General features: G+C 42.3%; 2 protein-coding genes across 24 annotated transcripts in view; one reads left to right on the top strand and one right to left on the bottom strand.

Moving 5' to 3' along the window:
* Positions 1-27: 27 nt before the first annotated feature.
* Positions 28-8,599, bottom strand: ERG28 (ergosterol biosynthesis 28 homolog). Of its 6 annotated transcripts, none has more exons than XM_082451889.1 (6): positions 8,473-8,599; positions 5,960-6,123; positions 3,578-3,668; positions 2,934-3,090; positions 900-1,018; positions 28-776 (listed from the first exon to the last, which is right to left on the bottom strand). In XM_082451889.1, the coding sequence occupies exons 2-6, from the start codon at positions 6,090-6,092 to the stop codon at positions 593-595; spliced, it is 684 nt and encodes a 227-aa protein (XP_082308015.1). In that variant the 5' UTR covers positions 6,093-6,123; positions 8,473-8,599; the 3' UTR covers positions 28-592. The 6 variants fall into 6 exon arrangements, with proteins under 6 accessions (XP_082308015.1, XP_082308016.1, XP_082308018.1 ...); XM_082451890.1 differs by having other exon boundaries at positions 8,478-8,582; XM_082451891.1 differs by lacking the exon at positions 2,934-3,090 and adding an exon at positions 1,772-1,824 and having other exon boundaries at positions 599-776.
* A 133-nt stretch (positions 8,600-8,732) lies between these two features.
* TTLL5 (tubulin tyrosine ligase like 5) overlaps positions 8,733-21,520 on the top strand; it is a 302,833-nt gene continuing 290,045 nt past the window's right edge. For 9 of the 18 annotated variants that reach the window (XM_082451548.1, XM_082451562.1, XM_082451559.1 and 6 more), the window contains exons 1-3: positions 8,950-9,092; positions 10,402-10,570; positions 17,176-17,282. In XM_082451548.1, coding sequence (XP_082307674.1) covers positions 10,497-10,570; positions 17,176-17,282 — 181 coding nt within the window. In that variant the 5' untranslated portion in view covers positions 8,950-9,092; positions 10,402-10,496. Of the gene's footprint in view, positions 9,093-9,113; positions 9,408-10,401; positions 10,571-17,175; positions 17,283-21,520 lie in introns of those variants that run through there. The other 9 variants (XM_082451560.1, XM_082451550.1, XM_082451546.1 and 6 more) reach the window with 7 other exon arrangements.

Here is a 21,520-nt window from a genome sequence, read left to right as displayed (position 1 = left end):
TAGGGGAGGCCAAAGTACGAGGACTGATCAGAGCAGAAGGTTTTTCTATTTATTACAAATCTCATTACACAAATACAGCTGACCGGAAGGTCTAAAAACAGCCCAGACTCTTCCAACCTGATCCACCTGTAGGCACAAGCATAAGGAGCCATGCTCACTTGCAGGGGAGCCCTTCTTAGAAGAACTGCCTGTCCCTTGGATGGTTCAGAGTCTTGGGTCCAGCAGCAGAGAGGAGCCCAACTTGGGCTGACACCCCCTCGAAGCAGCCCTTGGTGGCAGCTGGTGTGGGTGAGGCAGCAGCTTTAAGTTTCACAGTTCACGTGTTCCCACCATACAAGTCAAATCGTCGGGTGAAAATAAAAGGAAAAAAGCAGAAGGCTGGAAAAGGGGTCCTGGAAGAGGCTGCGGGTGGGGGAAGGGCACACAGTGGGCTTCGGATGTGCTGGCAATTTCTTGATTTGGATGGAGGTACAGAGTATTCATTTTAAAATGATTCTTTAAATGGTACATACATTTAAATGGCACCAACTTGCCATATGCATATTTAAATATCTTAAAAAATTTTAAATTAAAGAAAAAAAAAAGTAAAGGACTAGAAGTGGAGGATGGAGCAGAAAAGAAATTTAAGAGCAAAGAGGGTGAAGGAAGAGGCCAGCAAAGGTGGAAGACGAAGTCTCGAACGTGGTGATGTTGGCCTCAGTTTCTCTTCTTCTGTCTGGATCCTGGTTCTGCTTCTAGGTACCGGAGCCCCACCAGCATTCCCAGGATTGAGAAACCTTAATACAGAGACAAGATTAGTGGCTGACATAAGCACAGCATTGTCTTATACTGCTTGTATAAGGCTCGTCCCCAGGGCTGGGACAGCTCCTGCAGGAGTTCTAGGGTCATTGGATGCTTACTTGCCACCATGAGGGGTGCCAGGACGCCAATGGTGGGAGCTGCGGTCCCATATACAAACAACTCGGAGAGGAAGTGCCCCAGGGCGAGGAGGAAGGTCCAGAGCGTGATGTGGTACAGCCTACAGGGGAGCAGACAGAAATGGGACTGAAGGTACAGCTTGTGCAGTGCAGAGGAAAAGCACTGATCAGACGTGAAACACACAAATCAAAACCCAGGAAATGACTATGGCTAAAGAAAAAGGAGACTTGGCCCTGGGAAAGACCTGGCTGCTTGATCACATCAATTTAGTCACATCTAGGGCAAAATTGAAGATTTCAACTGCTAAACTGAGAGGGGAATGGTCCAGGCAACCAGAGGGCCTCTGCAAGTCTTAGCAAGGTGGTGAAGCCAGCAATAGCAAAGCAGAGTCTGGAGTATGGCAATCCTAGGCAGTGTAGACAATTTTGGATCAATCATGCTTACGTATTCTACTTACTCAAATTGGCTTGACTCTAGTCCAAGCCCGCCTGGCAGATGTTTGGCCAGGGGCTGGTCAGTGCTCATATGATGGATGCCATAGAATGAAGGGCATGTATGGGGAAAGGGTAGCAAGGACCTTTCTGGGGCCTTTAGATGCTCTTGCGACGTGGGCTGGGTATTTTACATCTTAACCTAGCAAGATGGTAAGATGGAGGACACAGTGACAACCTCATGGGAAAAGAACTTGTTCCTCAGCTTTGACAAGGAAGTGGAGAAGAGAGAGGTTACAGGATGACAGACCACTTAGATTGCTGGTACCTTTTTTTTTAACTATGAAATTTAAAAAATTACGAGATACTTCAAATATACAAAAAAATATACATAATAGAATTTACCCCCATGCAACCAATACCTTGCTCCATCAAATCTGAATATTTTGACATTTTTGCTTCAGATGCCTTTTTTCTAAGAAATAAAATATTACGGATTTCAGTTAAAGCCTCCTGTGTATCCTTTTCCCACCCTGATCCCGTTCTTCTGCCTCCTTTTCCCCAGAAGGAATATCTTAAGTTTGATTTTCATCGTTCCTGTGCATGTTTTTATGCACTTAGTAAACAGTTATGTATGGGAGTTGTCTTTTTTTTTTTTTTTTTTTAATAAGTGAAAGCAGGTTTATTTAGAGATATACACATTAAATAGGCAGAACTTCTGAGAATAGACTGTCTCAGAAAGTGAGAGCAGCTGGGAGTTGATTTTGAGTTTCCAGTTAGGGAGGGAATAGAATCAGAGTGCATATCAGAAGGCCTTGGACCAAAGTCCCAGGCTTTCAAAAAACGTTGGAAACAGATGTCAGCATTTGCAGCTGTCCTGTGTTGAGTGAAGGGGAAATGAAAGGGTAAAGAGGTAAAGGTAAGTCTCAGCTGTCTCTGCTCATCCCCAAAGCACAGCGAGCAAAAGACATACCCCTTATACTTGACAGCAATTCTTCATCATGGTAAAAGGTCTTTAAAATGATTATTCAGCCCTTACTTCCCCCAGTCACCCTGAGAGGCAGAACAGATAAACCAGTCTTATTTTATACATGAAGGGACCGAGATGCAGAGAAGGTCTATGATGAACTTGCTGCTACAAAGCTAGTTACCAATAGAACTGAAACCAGAGCCTATTTTCTTGTTTTCATTCTCGGGCCCCAGGCTGTTTCCACTAAACTGCACTGCTTCCAAAAATACGTGTCAATCTAGAACAAGTAAACCACAGTTTCAGGTTCAAAAATATGAAAAAATAAAGCTGGAGAGATCGCAGTGCTAATAGCCCTGCTTCAAATCCCACTTGAGTCAGTCTTCCTCAGTTTAAATTAATTGGGTCTCTTATATGTAGACCTACAGAATCAGCAATGAAAATCACTGCTTCCCAGGGCTACTAAGAGGAGACTTAATCAAGGCCATGTGGATGGAAGCATCTGGCATAATAAGAGGGGCTCAATAAATATCATTATCTCCTCTCTTGCCCAGATGCTGAGAGTCTCGATAAGACAAAAATATTTTAGTATGAACCTGGTGTTTTGGTGGCCTCACCTGGGGACCTGAGCAAACTTTCCACCTTGACTGTGGTGATGACTGCTGTTGGGAAGAAAGCTCGAGCCCCCTCCAGTGGCCGGCACGGGTTACAACATTATCTAGACCAGAGGCAGTGACTGCTTGCAACTGTTCCACATTAGTCCATGTGAGTCCCCTGAAGAGGCAGAATACAGAGGAGTCCTGGGTTCTCTGTCACCCTCACCTCCTGACTCTGCATAAGCATACAACCATTTAACTTGTGGGCTCATTTTTTCATGGATCGTGATTTCTGTTCATTCCTGCTTCTCAAGGAGGAATGTAAGAACAAGGTATGTCATGGCCTCTCTAAAAAGAGCACACTACCTCTTTAGTAGAAGAAAGGCTGACTCTTTAGTAAAGAAGTAGAGGGGTATGATGCAGGCTACTGGATCATGACATAACCAGTTTGCTATGTCAGTTTCAGAGAAGTTTCTAACTTTAAAGACCTTCAGGCCTATTATGTTTTTTAGGCCTGGAAGGAATGGAACCTATTCACCTTTTATTATCCACATCCGAGGCTAATGTATCAAAATTAACAAGTCTCCAAGAGAGGACCACAATGTGTATGCTTAGCACCTGATTTCCAACAGAAGGCAGCTAACGCTCTTCCCTTCCTTACGTACATCTTGTTGTGAATGTCGATGGCGCAGAGGCAGCGAATCACTGATGAGAGTAGCGTCCAGATTCCAAAGGTCCGAGCTTGGAGGCCATTCACTGTGCAGCAGAAAAAAGCAAGAGTGTTGAGAAGGGAGGGTCAGGGTTCCCTCCAAACCCTTCCTACTTCACTGAAGGGGGCAGGGAGCTAGGCCTGAACTCCCCTTGGCTGGGCAAAGAGGACGCTCTGGTGCTGCACATGGGAACTAGAAGGAATGGAAAGAATTCCAGAATGAGAACTGGCTCAGCTCCTCTTCAAACGCCTACAGCTGGGTGGGCGAGTTCCAAGAGTAGGAGCCCAACAGGCAGCCCACTTAGGCAGTAACTCCTGGTTGCAGTAGTTTACGGCTCTGCCCTGGAAGCCGCTCTGGTGTTGGCGAAGCCCAGTGAGTCTGGATCCGGACAGGTTTGGGGGAACGTGGTGGAGAGTGGTCTGTCAATACAAGATGCCTAGGAGGTCAGCAGACTTTCAAGGCTGATACAGGAGATAACTCAGAAATACTGGGCCCCATCTAGATGCCCACACTTGGTCTTTAAGAGACCCAAGTCCCTGGGTCTTCTGAATCTTATGTGAACGAAGCCCTAACCAGGCTGGTTTCCTGTGCATGTGGGAAGGGAACAAAGCACTGTGTCTTCGGTGTTTGCTGGGGCCACTCTGCTTTTGCTAGCTTCATTCTGGCGCTGCTGTATTAAATATCTTGTCCTGAGTATGGACCATAACAGTGCTTCTTGATCCTGGACATTTATTAGAATCAACTGAAGAAATTTTATAAAACTACCAAGACCTGGGTACTAGAACAGTTAAATCATACACTCTGGAGGTGGGCCCAGGGCCCACCTGGTATTTTCTAAAACCTCCCTGGCCTTGGTGATATTAGTGTACCGGCATTGATCTAAGGCATCCAGTAGTGGGGAGGGGGAATACCAAAACGGTGAAAGCAAAGATACTTTCTTTGCTGGTCTACTGAGCAAGAGAAATCTTAAGGGACAACATTGACAACTGAAAGGTCTTTCAGGATTTTGCTTTAAGGATTTTTCGGCCTTTGGAAAACCAGACGGCAATACCAAATTCACAGCCCTGAAGACCTTTAGGTGGTAGTAAGGTGAGAAAAAATTCCATATACCAAACAGATATCTAACGGTTAGCCCTGGAGGGCAACATTCTTTATAAAGCATTTTGATAGCTCTTCTGATGAAAAGGCAGGAAATTTCTCTAGTGAGTGAGATATAAAAGTGGAATATCTCACCAACCCTAACTAGATTAGGCATCAGGTGAAATTCTACGGGATGCTCCAGGGTCCTGCTATGATCAGAAAAGTACCAGGACAGCCCCCAGGTCATGAGGGAGGAGGCATTTTCTACCCCTGGGCTTCTCTGTGTCAACTTTAAATTCAAAGGGCTAGAACAGACAATCTTTAAACCCTGTGAATCTATACAGGGTTCCTGGACCATCTGAGGACTGCACTGGAGGGTGAAAAGTGGAACTGTCCTGCCCACTTTTCCAGGTTCTTTACACCCATTGTATTTGAGCTTTGTTCAAAGTGAGCCTTAGCCTACTTAGTTTCATTTTATACTCAGATGTTACAGAAAAATGAGTTAGGTCAGAGTCTGCATCTGGGTTAGCTATAAATGTGACACAGAATCGTCAGCTACTGTGAAATGGTGCTGCAGCTCAAGGCTCCCCACACATCAGTGCAACAAAGCGCAAGCTGCAACGTGCAGACACTCTCGGCAGAGAGGCTCAGGACACTGGGAGAGGCCGCCATGTGCCCGCGGAAGTTCAATTTGGGAGACCAACTTGGAGGGATTTGGGATATCTTCTCAGGTCTATGTCACGGTTTGAGAAGACCTTGGATTAGTAATTCTCCACCTGCAACGTAGGGTATAAACCATGTGCGCCACGATCTGATTTCTGAAAGGGGGCTGAGCTAATATGAAAAGCTTCTTTATGGTTGTCTAGTTGGGCAGCACAGAATCACCAAGGAACTGTTTCCTCACTTGCCCTTGTAATGCTTTTTGTACAGACTAGCTGCCTAGGGCAGTGTAAAATGAATGAAAAGGTATTCAGAGAAGCTTGGGGGAAAAAAGGACCCAGTGCTATCCACCACGTCTCTTACTCTAGCGGCTGCCTAAGGCTACATTAGGCAGCATCAGATTCACCTGGGAAGTTTTTAAAAAATAGATTCCTGGGCCCCATCCAGAGGGTGAAAGGTTCAGTAAGTCTGGAGATGGAAATGGCCACCTGTGCTTTGTTTGATTTTAGTTTTTCTAGGTTATTCTAATGTATAGCCGGGTCTGGGAACCACAATTTAGGCCGCTCCCACAAAGGATGCAGGCCTTTGCTTTCTTACCCAGGTCTGGCTTGCCAGTGTAGAGCTTTTCATAGAGAAAGGTGTGGTCTCGGAAGCTCTGTAGCGTGTTCCCCATGGCGATGATGGACACCATAACCAGCCAGCTTCGTAGCACATTCAGGAACCGGCTCATGGCTCCCCTCAAATCTGAGAGGGCTTTTTGCCTTGGAAACAAAGGCAGAGGGCACGAGACAACAGATGGTTAGTGTACTTCAACCATAAGCTCACTCTCCTCTGTAGTTAACCTGTGTCCCACCCATGAGGGCTGTACCAAGCTTACTTGATCAATCATTTCATAAACTCCTCTCCAATTACCTGAGGCTCATCCACTCCCAGTTACCCTTCACAGGGTTGGCACACTGCCTTTGAAGATCTACCTTAAATCGAAGTGTGCTGACCTTTACCCAGAGTGAAAAAGGCTAAATAATGCAGTGGGTGAAAATGACAAAACCAGTGGAAAAAATGGAGAGAAGAAAGGGAACAGGAGAAAGGGAGGTGTACAAATATCACTATAAAGAAATAAAATGGACTTCGGTGTAAGACTTACAGAAATTGGTCTCAATATTTAGTCATACTAATAGTGGTGAGTCAACAGTATACTTTGCAGTAAGTAGCACAGTGCTTATTTTTGTCTAAGGAATTTCTCCAAAAATATTAGCCTAAATCAGAACTCTCTTCTCTTGGCTGGAATCAGTCCCCTGGGACCTTTACTTCTAGCCTGGTGTTTCATGTCATTCCTTTGTAATGCAAGTGGCTCAAAGGTGATTATAAATCTACTAACAGATACCTGCCTGGCTACTGGTGACAGATCCTTCCAAGCACAGAAAAGCCTTGTACATTTGAGTGGAATCTATGGTGTGAGGGCAATATTTACATCCTTAAATTTTCTCTACTCTGGTTCTCAGGTACACCATCCTCCATGAACTAGGAGAACAATCTAAAAGTTAAAAATAAATAAATTCCAGTGACTTGAGAACTAGTAAGAAAATTATATGGAGAAGGAAACAGCAATGTTGGTGTTGGGTTAGCTATTACAATAGCTAACAGTTATTGAGCACCTGTACATGCCATGCACTGTGCCAAGAACCTATCATATATTATCTCATTTAATCCTTAAACAAGGTGGGTAGACACTTAATATTTCCATTTTACAGATGCGGGTTGGCACAGAGAGGTTAAGTGACTTGCTTGAGGTTACACAGCTAATAGATGGCAGAGCTGAGATACGAAGCATGGTCTGTTGGTCTATATGTTGCAAGACTGTCTCACTGAGAATATTTTGATGAAGTTTCCATTTTTGAGGAAGACAAGCATACCACAGCCACTTCTGTCTTCAAGTTGCATAGAAAATACCATCAGGTCATGTACTTTTTGTTTAAAAAACAAAACCTTAGATCAACCCTTGCTAAGCACTCAGCTTGGTTTAAGTAAAAAGCACGTAGATAAAAAAAATCTTATCATGGAATTGCTTCTTGCCATCTTCGTTATGTTTTCTTGGCCCATGGTTTATCTGTTGTCAGGTTAATTTCTTGGGCCTGAAGTGGCGATAAATTATCAGGCTTCCTTTGTCACTTCGGCAGTAGATGTTTCATTATGTTCCTACACTACCCAGCTGAAACAGATATTAAAGTCAGCAGTGGCTCAAGACAGTGTGAAGCACTAAAAAACAAAGAGTCCTAAAGGAGGAAGGGTCAGTGGGTGAATCGCTCAGTGAAAATGGGTCACAAAAGTGGACTCTGTCAAAGTCCAGAGAGAATGGGGTTCTACTGGAATCACAAGCAGTTACAGCATGGGCCAAGATGTGCACACTCCCCTCCCCCGCCATCCTCCTTGTTTTCTCACCCTCCTTCAGCAGGAGACTCAGGCTCTCTCAGGGTCAGAAAAGCCGCATGGATGGCCTCCCTCTTTGACAGAACTTATGCCCGTTTCACAGAAGCTCTCAGAAACCCCAGCAGATAGCTGATGAAGGCAGAGCCTGAGCACTCTTCCGAACTGCTCTGCCAATCCCTCAGCACAATTTCCCTAAAGCTTTGGAGGGCCCCCTAGAGCATCCAACACCTATTCTCAAATTTTGCCCTGGCCCAGGCCAGTAAAGGTGTGGTGTTAGTAGAGTTGGGAGTGAGAGGTTCCTTTCTTGGACCCACCATTTAGTAGCTGTGTGACCGTGGGCAAGTAATTTACACTTTACAGCCTAGGTTTCCTTACCTGCAAAATGGAGATTAAAAATACCTACCTCAAGGGTTATTATAAGAATTACGTGAGAAAGTAAAGGTTCCTCGCACCGTGCTAGGCTCAGAGTGGCCGCTCATTCGTTCATCCATTCACTAGTTCCGAACCTATCAAGCCTTCTTCATCTTCCCAGCTCCTTCTTCTCTTGGTTTCTGGAACCTCTTTTCCCCCACAAGGTGGCCTCCCTGGTATCTTCCTTCTATCCCACCTCCATTTTTCCAGACTGTCCGGATCCTCTCAGTCAGATGCCACACAGACACCTACCTCTTCTCCCCCACATTCACCTTACCTAGCGATTGGACTCCCAAGAACAGCAGCAGCAGCAGCAGGAACAAGAAGCTTCCCCAGCACAACTCCAGCCCTGAATCCACCTGAACCACTTGTCCCCGCCCCCACTCTCAGCCGGTCTCCAGGACTGGGTCGTTTCCATCAGTCCTCACTCTGATTGGCTGTTCTGGTTCTGCTCGAGCAGGAGATGGGGCGTGAACCCCTTCACTGCCAATCAGCGGTTGCCGCTGCGCAAGCCTCACCCCCGGTATGCCGCTCTTGCAGTGACCCATCGTGTTCAGCGTGGAGGAAGAACTCCAGGTTCGGAGCCAATCTTTTTGCGGCGGAGGTAAAAAGAGCGGAAAAAAGAAGTCAAGACTTCTGCGGAAAGCAAGGCCCTGCGCCTGCGCTGCGCGGCGGTGACGACAATTGTCCGCGCCCGAAGCCGAGCGTTTTCCGCGCCGGGTGGCGGGCGCCTGCGCAGTGGCTCCGAGCGGGCGGTTACTTGTTGGTTGTTGTAGTAACGGGGGAAGCAGTGGTCGGCTGCCGCCTTGAGCCCGGCTGGGGAAGGAAGAGGGAGGTAGGCGCAGAGCGCTGTCCCTGCCTGCCCGCCCCGAGCCATGGGAAGATGAAACAGGTAAACGCCTGCGCCGGCGCACTCCTCTACCGGAGGGAGGTGCGCTCCCAAGTCTGGGCGGGCGCCGTCCGCTGCACTTCCCTCTCAGAGTCCGGGAGCAGCTGCTGGCTTCCGGGCGCGCTGGGCTGAATCTGTGTGGCGGAGTCTCCCGCGTCCTTACTGTAGGGAGCATCTGTGGACCTACCTGGATTGGAGTGAGCCGGGGGTGGGACTGAGGGCCCGATCCCTTTAGGGCGAGGACGCTCCTTGGGCGAGTGCCCTTAATCTTCTTCCGATCGCCCTGTCTCTCCCTGCTCTGCTGGCAGCCTAGGACAGGTTGGCATCCCTTCCTCGCTTGGAGGTTTTGTTTGTTTTGTATTAATATAAGGGACTTCCCAACATTTTGGGATATACTGAGAGGTCCCGTTGGGGATACTCGGAAGAACGCCTTTTAGATTGTTAGATATTGCCCATTTCGCTGAATATGTGTAAGGATCGTTATCGGAATTGGCATTTTTTGCCCTATTTACGTTCTTATCACATATATTAATGAATAGAAAAATGAGGTTTGGAAAGATTGACACTAAATGGTTATCTTTGAGTAATGGGATTATGGTCATTAAAACATTTTCATTTTCTTTACCTGTAATTTCTATTCCATCCAAAAAGACACGCAATGAACATGTACCTTTTCTCTATTAAAAATATTTTAAGTTAGAAATATGCTAATTTTAATGTCTATTTGATATTTGGATCACAGTTTGTGATTTTTAGTAAGGGCGAATAATTTTTGAGAGTGTGGAAGGACAGTTTTTTCTTTTTCCAGCTATTTATGACCTTGATTCAGCAGAATATATTCATTTTTTGGTTTAGTGGTTGCATTTGTTTTAGCGGAAACATGAGGGTATTTTACCTGTGCTTGGCATAGAATCTAAAGAAATGTTTGCAAGGATCTTAATACTTGCGTTTTTATTTTTAACTCGCGTCAGGATTTTCTAGCAAGGAATCTATGTTTTAGGCAATCAGCCACCTACCTCAGACTTTCTTAAGTAAGTGTATCCTTTTGTTGAACGTTAGATTTAGTGTGTAAAAGAAAAACGAGAAACTGAAACTTCACAGCAGCTCTTCAAATACACAGAGGACAGACAGTATGTTTGAAAAAAAGAATCTTGATTTTTGTGGCATATGTGAAGCACTGTGAAAGAAGGTAAGCCTCTAGAGGTTTGACACTATTTAGGTAAATATTCCTTTTCATTACTTGGAAGATCATCAGCAGTAATGAACAAAAAGACAACTACATTGTGTTTCAGGTCATTTGGCTTTCTTGCAGGAATCTGTGCCACCCAAATTGTTTGATCCAGTGAATCTGCAAGGAAAGGTCTCTGAGGCCCCCGTCTGCTGACTGCATGACAAACTCTAAAGGAAATGCCAGTCGAGATGGCCCGGGACCTGGAGGAAACAGCATCATCCTCAGAGGATGAGGAGGCGGTAAGCCAAGAGTAAGTAATAGCAAGCCTGCTTTTGACCCTTTGCGTTCAGGATGGAAAATAGTTCTCTTTTACTCAAATCCTCTTTTACCCAATATCCTTCCTTTGGTGTTGTCTGACTCTGGTTTTAGTTTTCATACATGGTCTAATTCAAGATCTTATTATTGGGTGACCATCAGCTATCTGAAATGAGATAAGGCTCTGTTTCTGGGTTCATGAGTGAACATCGGCTCTAGACGTTGCAGGTAGTAGCTCTTAGTCAACTCTTGATCAGAGCTCCTAACATATGAGATTTTGAAATTTTTAGATATTGAAGAAAAGTAGGTCTCTCAATTCTGTGACATTGGGTATTTTCTCAAAAGCCTTTAGGATGATAGAATGATGATAATAAGAAGTTATTTGAGGGCTTCCCTTATAGCGCAGTGGTTGAGAATCTGCCTGCCAGTGCAGGGGACATGGGTTCGAGCCCTGGTCTGGGAGGATCCCACATGCCGCGGAGCAACTGGGCCCGTGAGCCACAACTACTGAGCCTGCGTGTCTGGAGCCTGTGCTCCACAGCAGGAGGGGCTGCGATAGTGAGAAGCTCGTGCACCACAATGAAGAGTGGCCCCCGCTTGCCGCAACTAGAGAAAGCCCTCGCACAGAAACGAAGACCCAACACAGCCAAAAATAAATATAAAAATAAATAAATTAATTTAAAAAAAAAAAAAAAGAAGAAGAATCCGCCTGCCAAGGCAGGGGACACAGGTTCGAGCCCTGGTCCGGGAAGATCCCACATGCGATGGAGTGGCTAAGCCCATGTGCCAAAACTACTGAGCCTGCGCTCTAGAGCCCGCGAGCCACAACTACTGAGCCCACGTGCTGCAACTACTGAAGCCCATGCGCCTAGAGCCCATGCTCCACAACAAGAGAAGCCACCGCAATAAGAAGCCCACGCACCGCAACAAAGAGTAGCCCCCGCTCGCTGCGAAAGCCTGCACGCAGCAACGAAGACCCAACACAGGCAAAAATAAATAAATTAATTAATTAAAAAAAAAAAAAGAAGTTATTTGAGTAAGTGTGGAGCAGGACATTAGAATTCTATAGCCTGTGCTGAGTCTATTGAGACACATAGCTTTCCTGAGTTCTTTTAGATAAGAGTCAAGTTTCTTCATTGCTGGATTCTCATAATAACATAAATGAATGATAGTGATAAGTATAGCTGCTATAGGTGATGGTAGGAGCTTTAACTGCTGTATCTCATTTAATCTAAAGATGTTATTATTACCACTTTTTTAAGTTCAGCCCCACAAATATCAAAGAACTTCCTCAGGGATGTGTAGAGAGTGATAAATTGAGATTCAGACCTAGCTTTCCTGGATTTTGAAGCACTTAGATGTTTTGCCTCCTTTAACATTAATTATTACTTGACACAGAGAATAAAGAGAGAATCTGGCTTAAAGGTAACATTAGTTTTAAAGATTCTCTGTAAGTCCACTAGGATTCATGTTCTATATAACCTGAAAAGTAGGGATGATATCTCCCAGGCTGTTTTTTTTCTTTTCTTTTTTTTTTTCTTAATTTATTTATTTAATTTATTTATTTTTGGCTGTGTTGGGTCTTCATTGCTGCACGTGGGCTTTCTCTAGTTGCGGTGAGCGGGGGGCTACCCTTCGTTGCAGTGTGTGGCTTCTTACTGTAGTGGCTTCTCTTGTTGTGGAGCATGGGCTCTAGGCGCACAGGCTTCAGTATTTGCAGCACACAGGCTCAGTAGTTGTGGCTCGCGGGCTCTAGAGCACAACCTCAGTAGTTGTGGCGCACAGGCTTAGTTGCTCCGCGGCATGTGGGATCTTCCTGGACCAGGGATTGAGCCCATGTCCCCCGCATTGGCAGGCGGATTCTTAACCACTGCGCCACCAGGGAAGCCCCTCCCACGCTGTTTTTTGGGATATAGTTAGGATCAAATAGGATAATGTGTATGAAATTACTTTTAAATGATAAAGTGCCATACAAATGTTAAGGCATTATTTTTATTGGATTTTATATTGAATTTAAAGTGTATTTCTTATTATAAAGTAGAAGATTACATTATTTAATGTAATTTGAAAAAAAAATTATTGAAGCATTAGTAAAGCTTTGGGGAAAGGCTTCTCATCACTATTAGGTCATAGAAAATAATAGAGATTTGATATTATATTTGGGTCATTCTCATTCAGGATAATTAAATGGATAATTCTCTCTGGTCACTTTGCCTTCTTGTGACTTTTTGTTTTCTGTGTGCTGCCTCTTACCCACTTCACAAAAATTTTAACTTCTGCTTCAAACATCAGTCTTTCTGATTCAAGATCTTTTACTTCATGACTGTCTCTTTTATTAGTGGGCTTATAGGTTGGGCCCAACAAGTATTAGGTTGAACTGTATGAAATTGCTATTTTGGTAGGTCAAAAACAGTCAAATATTGAGAATTTTAGGTGGTTCAACCTAATATTTTAGTAAGCACCCAATAAATGCTTGCTGACTGAGTGACTAACTTAATGAGTAAATAAATGGAGGCTTCATGCTTTAGATCACCTTAGGTCTTTTAAGTGCTTAAAATACATTTCATTACAAAGAATACCAATTGCATTGAAGTGCAGTTATCAGAATTTTTTAAAAAACCAAACTTGTGGTATAGTAATATGTACGTCTTTATTAATACATTAAATAACAAGATCATTCATTTAAAACATGAGAAAGTTAGATTTTATTTTCTAAAGACAGCAACATGAAGACTGTTTTTGCTTAGTTTGCATGAGACCATCATACTTGGGTGGTCTTTGATTAACACTTAAAAGTGGGGAATACCAAGAAACATCATAGATGTCTGGATCACCACTGTGAAATGTCACCATTTGGTAGCTGAATGATTGCTTGAGAGTGGAGAGTTGCCAAATTGTTGTCCATCCTCATCACACCAGATGAGAAGACTGTAATCACAGGTGATCTAGTGGCAATTTTAATAACTTATAAGCAGTGATAAATGTCAGTGATATTTTGAGATGTCTGCAACAACTGTAATTTGGTATAAAAAAAATCTGTAATTTCAGATAGAGTAAAAAACACAGGTAATACTATTACTACTGTGTTTGGTGCCTGTATTCGTAATTGAGAAACATTAAATTTCTAGTAGAAGTTAGTGAAAATACAGGTGTCATTCCACCTTCCCCCCGCCCTCCCCATCCAAATTCACAGACCTTATGCTCCTCTTCCTTTTAAACTCCTACTGTTGAGTTTTCGTTGTTAATGTTCCATCAGCTCATGTCTATCAGATACTTGTTTTATACATTAGGAATCTTAAGTCAATCTTGTTCACACCTGGAACAACATGCTTACATTTTTAAAGTTTTGGAAGTTAGAAGGTCTTAAATCATCTAAGGATGTTGACTTGATCCAAAGATATATATCCATGGACATCTGCTAGATCTGCTCAGAACTCTAGGCTGTATTAAAGTATTGATGCCTTGCAGTCCTGGACATTAGAGCTAGAAACAGTCCAGGCATCCTTGTTTTGCATGGCATTATTTCAAATAGTAAATGTAAAGGGGCTCTTTTTCTGTATTTTGTTTGGGGTTCCCAAATATAAATTTATATAGAGATGTGGAAACGTTAATTTGATGTAAGGTTTCTTTAGTCACTAAAAAAAATATTTAATTCTGATTGTAAAAGCTGGCTTTAGATCAGTTACAAAGATCATCAACAAATGATTATGTAGTGAGTGCTACAGTTCAGAGAAAGAATACATCACTGTGGGCTGGAGGAGCTAAGGAAGGCTCCAAGGAGGTGGTGAGGTGAGCTGGGCTTTAGAGAGTGGGATTAAATGAACAGAGAGAAGTGGGGAAGGCATTTCCAGCAGGGACATTGGTATGAATGAGGCACCGAGGCTTTGAGTTATGTAGGCTGGATCCCAGGAGTGAATAATATCTATTACTCAGGAAATTGCTTCTTAAAAACCAAAACGGGGGCTTCCCTGGTGGCACAATGGTTGAGAATCTGCCTGCTAATGCAGGGGACACGGGTTCGCGCCCTGGTCTGGGAAGATCCCACCTGCCGCGGAGCAACTAGGCCCATGAGCCACAACTACTGAGCCTGTGCGTCTGGAGCCTGTGCTCCGCAACAGGAGAGGCCACAATAGTGAGAGGCCCGCGCACCGCAATGAAGAGTGGCCCCCACTTGCCGCAACTACAGAAAGCCCTAGCACAGAAACGAAGACCCAACATAGCAATCAATCAATCAATCAATAAATCTTAAAAAAAAAAAAAAAAGAAGGGTAGGGCTCTATACCCGCACACATACACACAAGTATATGATTATATTAAAAAAAAAAAAAAAAAGAAAACCAAAACGTTCTTAGGCTTTCAGTAAAGTAAACCATAAAACTGGTCTACTTTGGTTATTAGTCATCCAAGTTTTTTGTTCTTTCATGTCTGTAAAAGCATAATTTCTTAATATATACCAGTTTCTGGTGTAAATGAAAATTTAAAGTCCCAATTTTCAGCTTCCTAATCATTTTGAATCTTTTCCCTTTAGCACCACCTGGTGGGAGCATGCTTTTAATGACAATGCAACGTCTGCCTTAAGCGTGTTTGGGTCGACCTTACTGAACTAATGATTTGTCTACTACCTCTTTTCTCTTTTCAGAGGTTGTAAGTGAAAAGATTCTGTGTCAGGGATTTGGCTTTCTATAGATAGTATGGTTAAGGCCGTGTCTCTTGTCAGCTGTGTATGTTTATTGTGTTTCTGACTCTCATCAGGCATTTTTACCTTTTATCCGTAATCCATTGTTTGTAAGTGCTAAGGCACAGTGGTGCCAGTTTGCAGCTAGAGATGGATTGACAAGGAACTTTCGATAGTTTCCAAAGTTTCTGTCTAAGACTTGATAGTTTAGGCTGCCTAATTTTTCCTCTGTCCTCTGACTTAGAAATATAGTGAAAAAAATTAAAGTTGGAAGAGAGCATAGGAATCATCTGGCCCTATACCCACCTTTTACAGGTGTTTAAGATTAAAAAGCAAGCAAACCACACAAAAAAAATCTTTCTTGCACCCTATAAACACCAATTTCTCACAAATGGGCACTGTCACCCAAGTCAAATTGCAAGAAAAATAAGCATCCACATTCCATTTCTAGAAACCAGGAAATGAACTAGGTATGGTGTTCTCTGCTTTCCTCAGTAAAGCTCTTGGCAGCTCATCCCAAGTCTAAAGGCTGCCTCACCTCTAAGACTGGTAGCCTGGCAGCCTGTGCATTTAAAGCGTGGATCTGTTTAAACCTGTATTGGGAGGGTCTAACTTGGCCCTGAGGTTTGTGGTCTGGCCTTCGTTAAGGGGTGTGGTCATGTGAGTGTTTGAGAGCGGCCTGAATCTTGGCTAAATGGGTCTTATTCCATATAAGGAACTGATTAATTTCAGTTCCCAAAGGGTTGAGTTTAAGGTGTTTATACAAAAAATCACTGAAATGTGTGATTAGGGAGATGGAAGGGTGGAAAGAGCACAGACACTTGGGTTCAAATACCTGTTCTCTTACTTAACCAGCTGTATGACCTTAAGCAAATTGCTCAACCTCTCTGAACACCTTTTCTTCAGTTCATAGTGCAGGCAAGAGGATTAAGTGAGATAACATGTGAAAGCTCTTAGTGTAATTCCTGACACATAGTAGGGACTCAGGTCATTTCTTTCCTTTCCTACCTTCATGCACTAAGACAGTCGGAGAGTTTTCTAATCTGTGAATAAATACACATCTGTCTGAGATTGATTAAACAGAGATTTCTGGAAGATAGGAAGAGAATAAAATCAGAGGTCCTTTTCTGGAGGAAAACATTGTTCTGTTTGGTATAGGCTTCCTTTAAAATATGTGGTTTTAATTGGGGTACTTGTATTAATTTAGGGTTCCTAGCTCAGAATCTTAGGATGGATCATCAAATTGGCTTAAAAAGGGACTATAGGGTGTAAAAGTGGTCTGTCAATTATTGTGACTGTTTTAATTAGGATTCTTATTTGTGCCAGGGACTAAGACATAAATTGTCCTAAATAATAAAGGGAATTTATGAACTCATATTTAGGAAAGGCTTGATTCTGCAACTGCACGTTTGCCACTCAGGATCTCATTTCTCTTGTTCTTTCAGTCAGGCTCCCGCAGACTTTCTCCTTTACCAACAGCTCCACGCTCTCCTTCCAAGGTCACAAAATGACACTTGCACTTCCAGACCTCATTCTCTTACACCGTGAAGGGGAGGAGGCCACCTCTCCTGCAGCTGCTACAGAAGAGAAAGCGTCGCTTTCTTAGAGGGTCACACGACATATCTCCTGACACACTGGCTCCAGCTGGTTTATGTCCTCATCCCTGAACCAGTAACTATAACTGGGGGATGGAAAACCCTGATTGGCCGAAGCCAGTCAAGGCCCATCCCTGCAACAGGAAAGGAGTTAATCTTAAACAGACCATCTGACTAAGAATGGGCGATGAATGGTTTCGCATAGGACATTTGGGATGCTTGTTCCAGAAGAAGGGGAAAGTTGCTCAGCAGCAAACCACAGTGATGTGCTTCAGTTGTTAATTCAGTTTTTGAGCTGTAGATTCATAAAGCCTTTTGTTACGGTTGTAGAGATCATCCATGCATCGTGTGGACCGGAGGCTGCAGGAGAATTCCAGTTCTGGTGTTCCATGCTGAGGCTGTTCTGACAAAGGACAACGGTATTCGAGTGATTGGAGGTAGGTGTGACCTTCCCCACTGAGGGCAGGGCTGGGCATGGCCCTGACAACCTCATCTTACAGAAAAGTGATAACCATATTTAGTTAGGGAAAGGGCCTTGCTCATGAGAATATTCTATTGATTTTTTTATACTTGAAAGGATTATTTGTGATTTCTTAAATTGTTTTCTGCATATTAAATTGTTTTTCCTCTTTTTTTTTTTTAGAATTACATGTACATGTGTTTATTTTTTTGTTTTTTTCTTCCAGTTTTATAGAGAGATCATTGACATACACCACTGTGCAAGTTTAAGGTGTACAGCATAGTGATTTTACTTACATACATCATGAAATGATTATCACAATAAGTTTAATGATACTGTTTTTATAATTATGGTAAAATACACGTAACAAAATTTACCGTTTTTACCATTTTAAAGTATACAACTCAGTGGCATTTAGTACATTCACAGTACTGTGCACCCATCACCACTATCTAGTTCCAGAACATTTTCATCTAAAAGTAAACCCTGTACCCATTAAGCAGTCACTCCCCAACCCCCTTATCCCAGCTCCTGGCAACCACTAATCTTTCTGTCTCTATGGCTTTACCTAATCTGGATATTTCATATAAATGGACTCATACAATACACAGCCTTTTGTGTCTGGCTTCTTACACTTAGCATAATGTTTTCAAGGTTCATCCATGTTTTAGCATATGTCAGTACTTCATTCCTTTTTGCGGCTGAATAACATCCCATTGTATGGATATACCACATTTTGTTTATCCATTCATCAGTTGATGGATAAGTGTTTCCAGCTTCTGGCTCTTGTAAATAGTGCTGCTATGAACATTCATGCACAAGTTTTTGTTTGGACACCTGTTTTTAGTTCTTTTGGGTATATACCTAGGAATGGAATTGCTAAGTTGTATGGTAATTCTATGTTTAACTTATTAAGGAACTGCCAAAGGATTTTCCACAGTGACTGCACAATTTTATGTTCCCACCAACAATATATGAGAGTTGCAATTTCTCCATATCCTCAGTAACATTCGTTGTTTTCTGTTTTTTAGAATATAGCTATACTAATGGGTGTGAAGTGGTATCTTATTGTGGTTATGATTTGCATTTCCCTAATGATTAATGACATTGAGCAGCTTTTCATGTTCCTTTTGGCCATTTATATAATCTCCTTTGGAGAAATGTCTGTCAAGGTTTTTGCCTATTTTTTAATCGGGTTGCTTATCTTTTTGTTGTTGAGTTGTAAGGGTTCTTTATATATTCTGGATACTAGACCCTTATCAGAAATGTGATTTCCAAATATTTTTTCCTTTGTGGTTTGTCTTTTCATGCTCTTGATAGTGTTCTTTCATGGGGAAAAGTTTTTCATTTTGATGACGTTCCATTTATCTACTTTTTCTCTTATTGCTTATGCTTTTGGTGTCATATCTAAGAAACCATTGCCTAACCCAAAGTCATGATCCCTATGCTTTCTTCTAAGAGTTTTATAGTTTAAGCTCTTAAATTTAGAGCTAAATGGTCTTTGTTCCATTTTGAGTTAATTTTTTTATATAGTGTGAGATAAGGGTCCACCTTCATTCTTTTACATGTGGATATCCAGTTGCCCCAGCATGATTAGTTGAAGAGACTATTCTTTCCTTACTGAATGATCTTGGCACTATTGTTGAAAATCAGTAGACCATTAGATGTATGGGTTTATTTCTGGACTCTTAATATTCTGTCAGTCTATTTATCCTTATACCAGTGCCATATTATTTTTATTACTGTATCTTTGTACTAAGTTTTGAAATTGGGAAGTGTGAGTCCTCTAACTTTGTTCTTCATTTTCAACATTTTTTTGCTCTTCAGGGTCCTTTGCAATTCCATATGAATTTTGGGATCAGCTTTTTCATTTCTGCAAAAATGGCTGTTGTGATTTTGGTAGGGAGTACATTGAATCTGTAAATTGCTTTTGGAAGTATTGCCATCTTAGTGTTAAGTCTTCCAGTCCATGAACATGGGATGTCTTTCCATTTATTTAGGTCTTCTTTAGTTCCTGTAGCAATGTTTTATAGTTTGCTGTGTGCAAGTCTTGTAGCTCCTTGGTTAATTTTATTCTTCAATATTTTATTCTTTTTGATGCTATTATAAATGGAATTGCTTTCTCAATTTCATTTTTGGATTGTTCATTGTCAGTGTATAGAAATACTTTTGATTTTTTAAAATAAATTTATTTTATTATTTTATTTTATTTATTTATTGTTTCTGGCTGTGTTGGGTCTTCGTTGCTGCGCGAGGGCTTTTCTCTGGTTGTGGCGAGTGGGGGCTACTCTTTGTTGTGGTTCGCAGGCTTCTCATTGTGGTGGCTTCTCTTGTTGTGGAGCGTGGGCTCTAGGCACACGGGCTTCAGTAGTTGTGGCACGTGGGCTCAGTAGTTGTGGCTTGTGGGCTCTAGAGCACAGGATCAGTAGTTGTGGCTCATGGGCTTAGCTGCTCTGCAGCATGAGGGATCTTCCCGGACCAGGGCTCAAACCTGTGTCCCCTGCACTGGCAGGCAGATGCTCAACCACTGCGCCACCAGGGAAGCCTTACTGTTGATTTTTTGTATCCTGATCCTATATCCTGAAACCTTGCTGAACTCATTTATTAGCTGTAATAGTGAGAGTGTATGTGTGTGTGTGTGTGTGTGTGTGTGTGTGTGTTCTTTAGGATTATCTCTATACAAGATCATGTCATCAGTAAATAGAGATTTTACTTCTTCCTCTCTAACCTGAATACCTCCCTCCCTCCCTCTCTTTCTTTTTCTTCTTCTTTTTCCTAATTGCTCTGGCTAGAACTTCCAGTACAGTGTTGAATAGAAGTGAAAATGGGCATCTTTGTCTTCTTCCTGATCTTAGGGGGAAAGCTTTCTATCTTTCACCATTCGGTATGATGTTAGCTATGGGTTTTCATAAATGCCCTTTATCATGTTGAGGAAGTTCCCTTCTATTCCTTTGTTGAGTGTTTTTATCATACAGCGGTGTTGCATTTTGTCAAATGCTTTTTCTGCATCAATCGAGATGATTCTATGTTTTTTTTCCTTCATTTTATTAATGTGGTATATTACATCGATTGACTTTTGTATATTGAACCACCCTTGCATTCCTGAGATAAATCTCACTTGAGCATGGTATATAGTCCTTTTAATATGCTGCTGGATTTGGTTTGCTAGTATTTTGTTTAGGATGTTTGCATCTATATTCATAAGGGATATTGTTCTGTAATTTTCTTTTCTTTTGATGTCTTTGTCTGGCTTTGGTATCAGGGTAATGCTGCCCTCATAGAATGAGTTCCTTCCTCCTCTTTGGAAGAGTTTGAGAAGGATTGGTGTCAATTCTTTAAATGTTTGTTAGAATTCACCAGTGAAGCATCTAGTCCTTAGCTTTTCTTTGTTGGAAGGTTTTTGATTACTGGTTCAACCTCTACTTGTCTATTCTATTTTCTATTTCTTATTGAGTCTGTTTTGGTAGTTTGTGTGTTTCTCTAGGTTTTTTTCCATTTTATTTAGTTTATCTAATTTTGTTGGCATACAGTTGTTCATAGTATTCTTTTATAATCCTTTTTATTTCTTTTTTTTTTTTTAATTAATTAATTAATTAATTTATTTATTTATGGCTGTGTTGGGTCTTCGTTTCTGTGCGAGGGCTTTCTCCAGTTGCGGCGAGCGGGGGCCACTCCTCATCGCGGTGCGCGGGCCTCCCACCATCGCGGCCTTTCTTGTTGCGGAGCACAGGCTCCAGATGCGCAGGCTCATCAATTGTGGCTCACGGGCCCAGTTGCTCCGCGGCATGTGGGATCCTCCCAGACCAGGGCTTGAACCCGTGTCCCCTGCATTGGCAGGCAGACTCTCAACCACTGTGCCACCAGGGAAGCCCTCCTTTTTATTTCTGTAATACAGTAGTAATGTCCCCACCTTCATTTCTGATTTTAGTAATTTGAATCTTTTCTCTTTGTTTTTAGTCAGTCTAACTAAAAGTTTGTCAATTTTGAGAATCATTTTAAAGAGCAAACTTATTATTTTGCTTACTTTCTGTATTGTTTTTGTATTCTTAATTTCATTTATGTCCACTCCTCTTTGACTTTAAGCAGTGCTCTGAACCCTGGTGTTAATCTGTAGCTGTCTTCAAAGGTTACATACTGTGGATCCAAACTTTTGTGCGATATGGTGGAAAGAGTCTATACATGGGTTCTCAGTCAATATTTCAGATCCCAGCTTTG

The sequence above is a fragment of the Balaenoptera physalus genome (assembly GCF_965194825.1).
Source record: "Balaenoptera physalus genome assembly, chromosome: 2".
Taxonomy (NCBI): Eukaryota; Metazoa; Chordata; class Mammalia; order Artiodactyla; family Balaenopteridae; genus Balaenoptera; species Balaenoptera physalus.
Note: the sequence above shows the minus strand (reverse complement) of the source record. Positions and strands in the feature narration are given on the sequence as shown.

Bases quoted from the DNA above. Each gene is read 5' to 3' on its own strand.
- ERG28 (XM_082451889.1), bottom strand. From the start codon at position 6,092: ATGAGCCGGTTCCTGAATGTGCTACGAAGCTGGCTGGTTATGGTGTCC. The intron at 3,669-5,959 runs GTAAGAAAGCAA...TCTGCTGCACAG, and splicing joins CACTGGCAAGCCAGACCTGG to TGAATGGCCTCCAAGCTCGG. The intron at 3,091-3,577 runs GTACGTAAGGAA...CTGCCTCTTCAG, and splicing joins ATCGACATTCACAACAAGAT to GGGACTCACATGGACTAATG.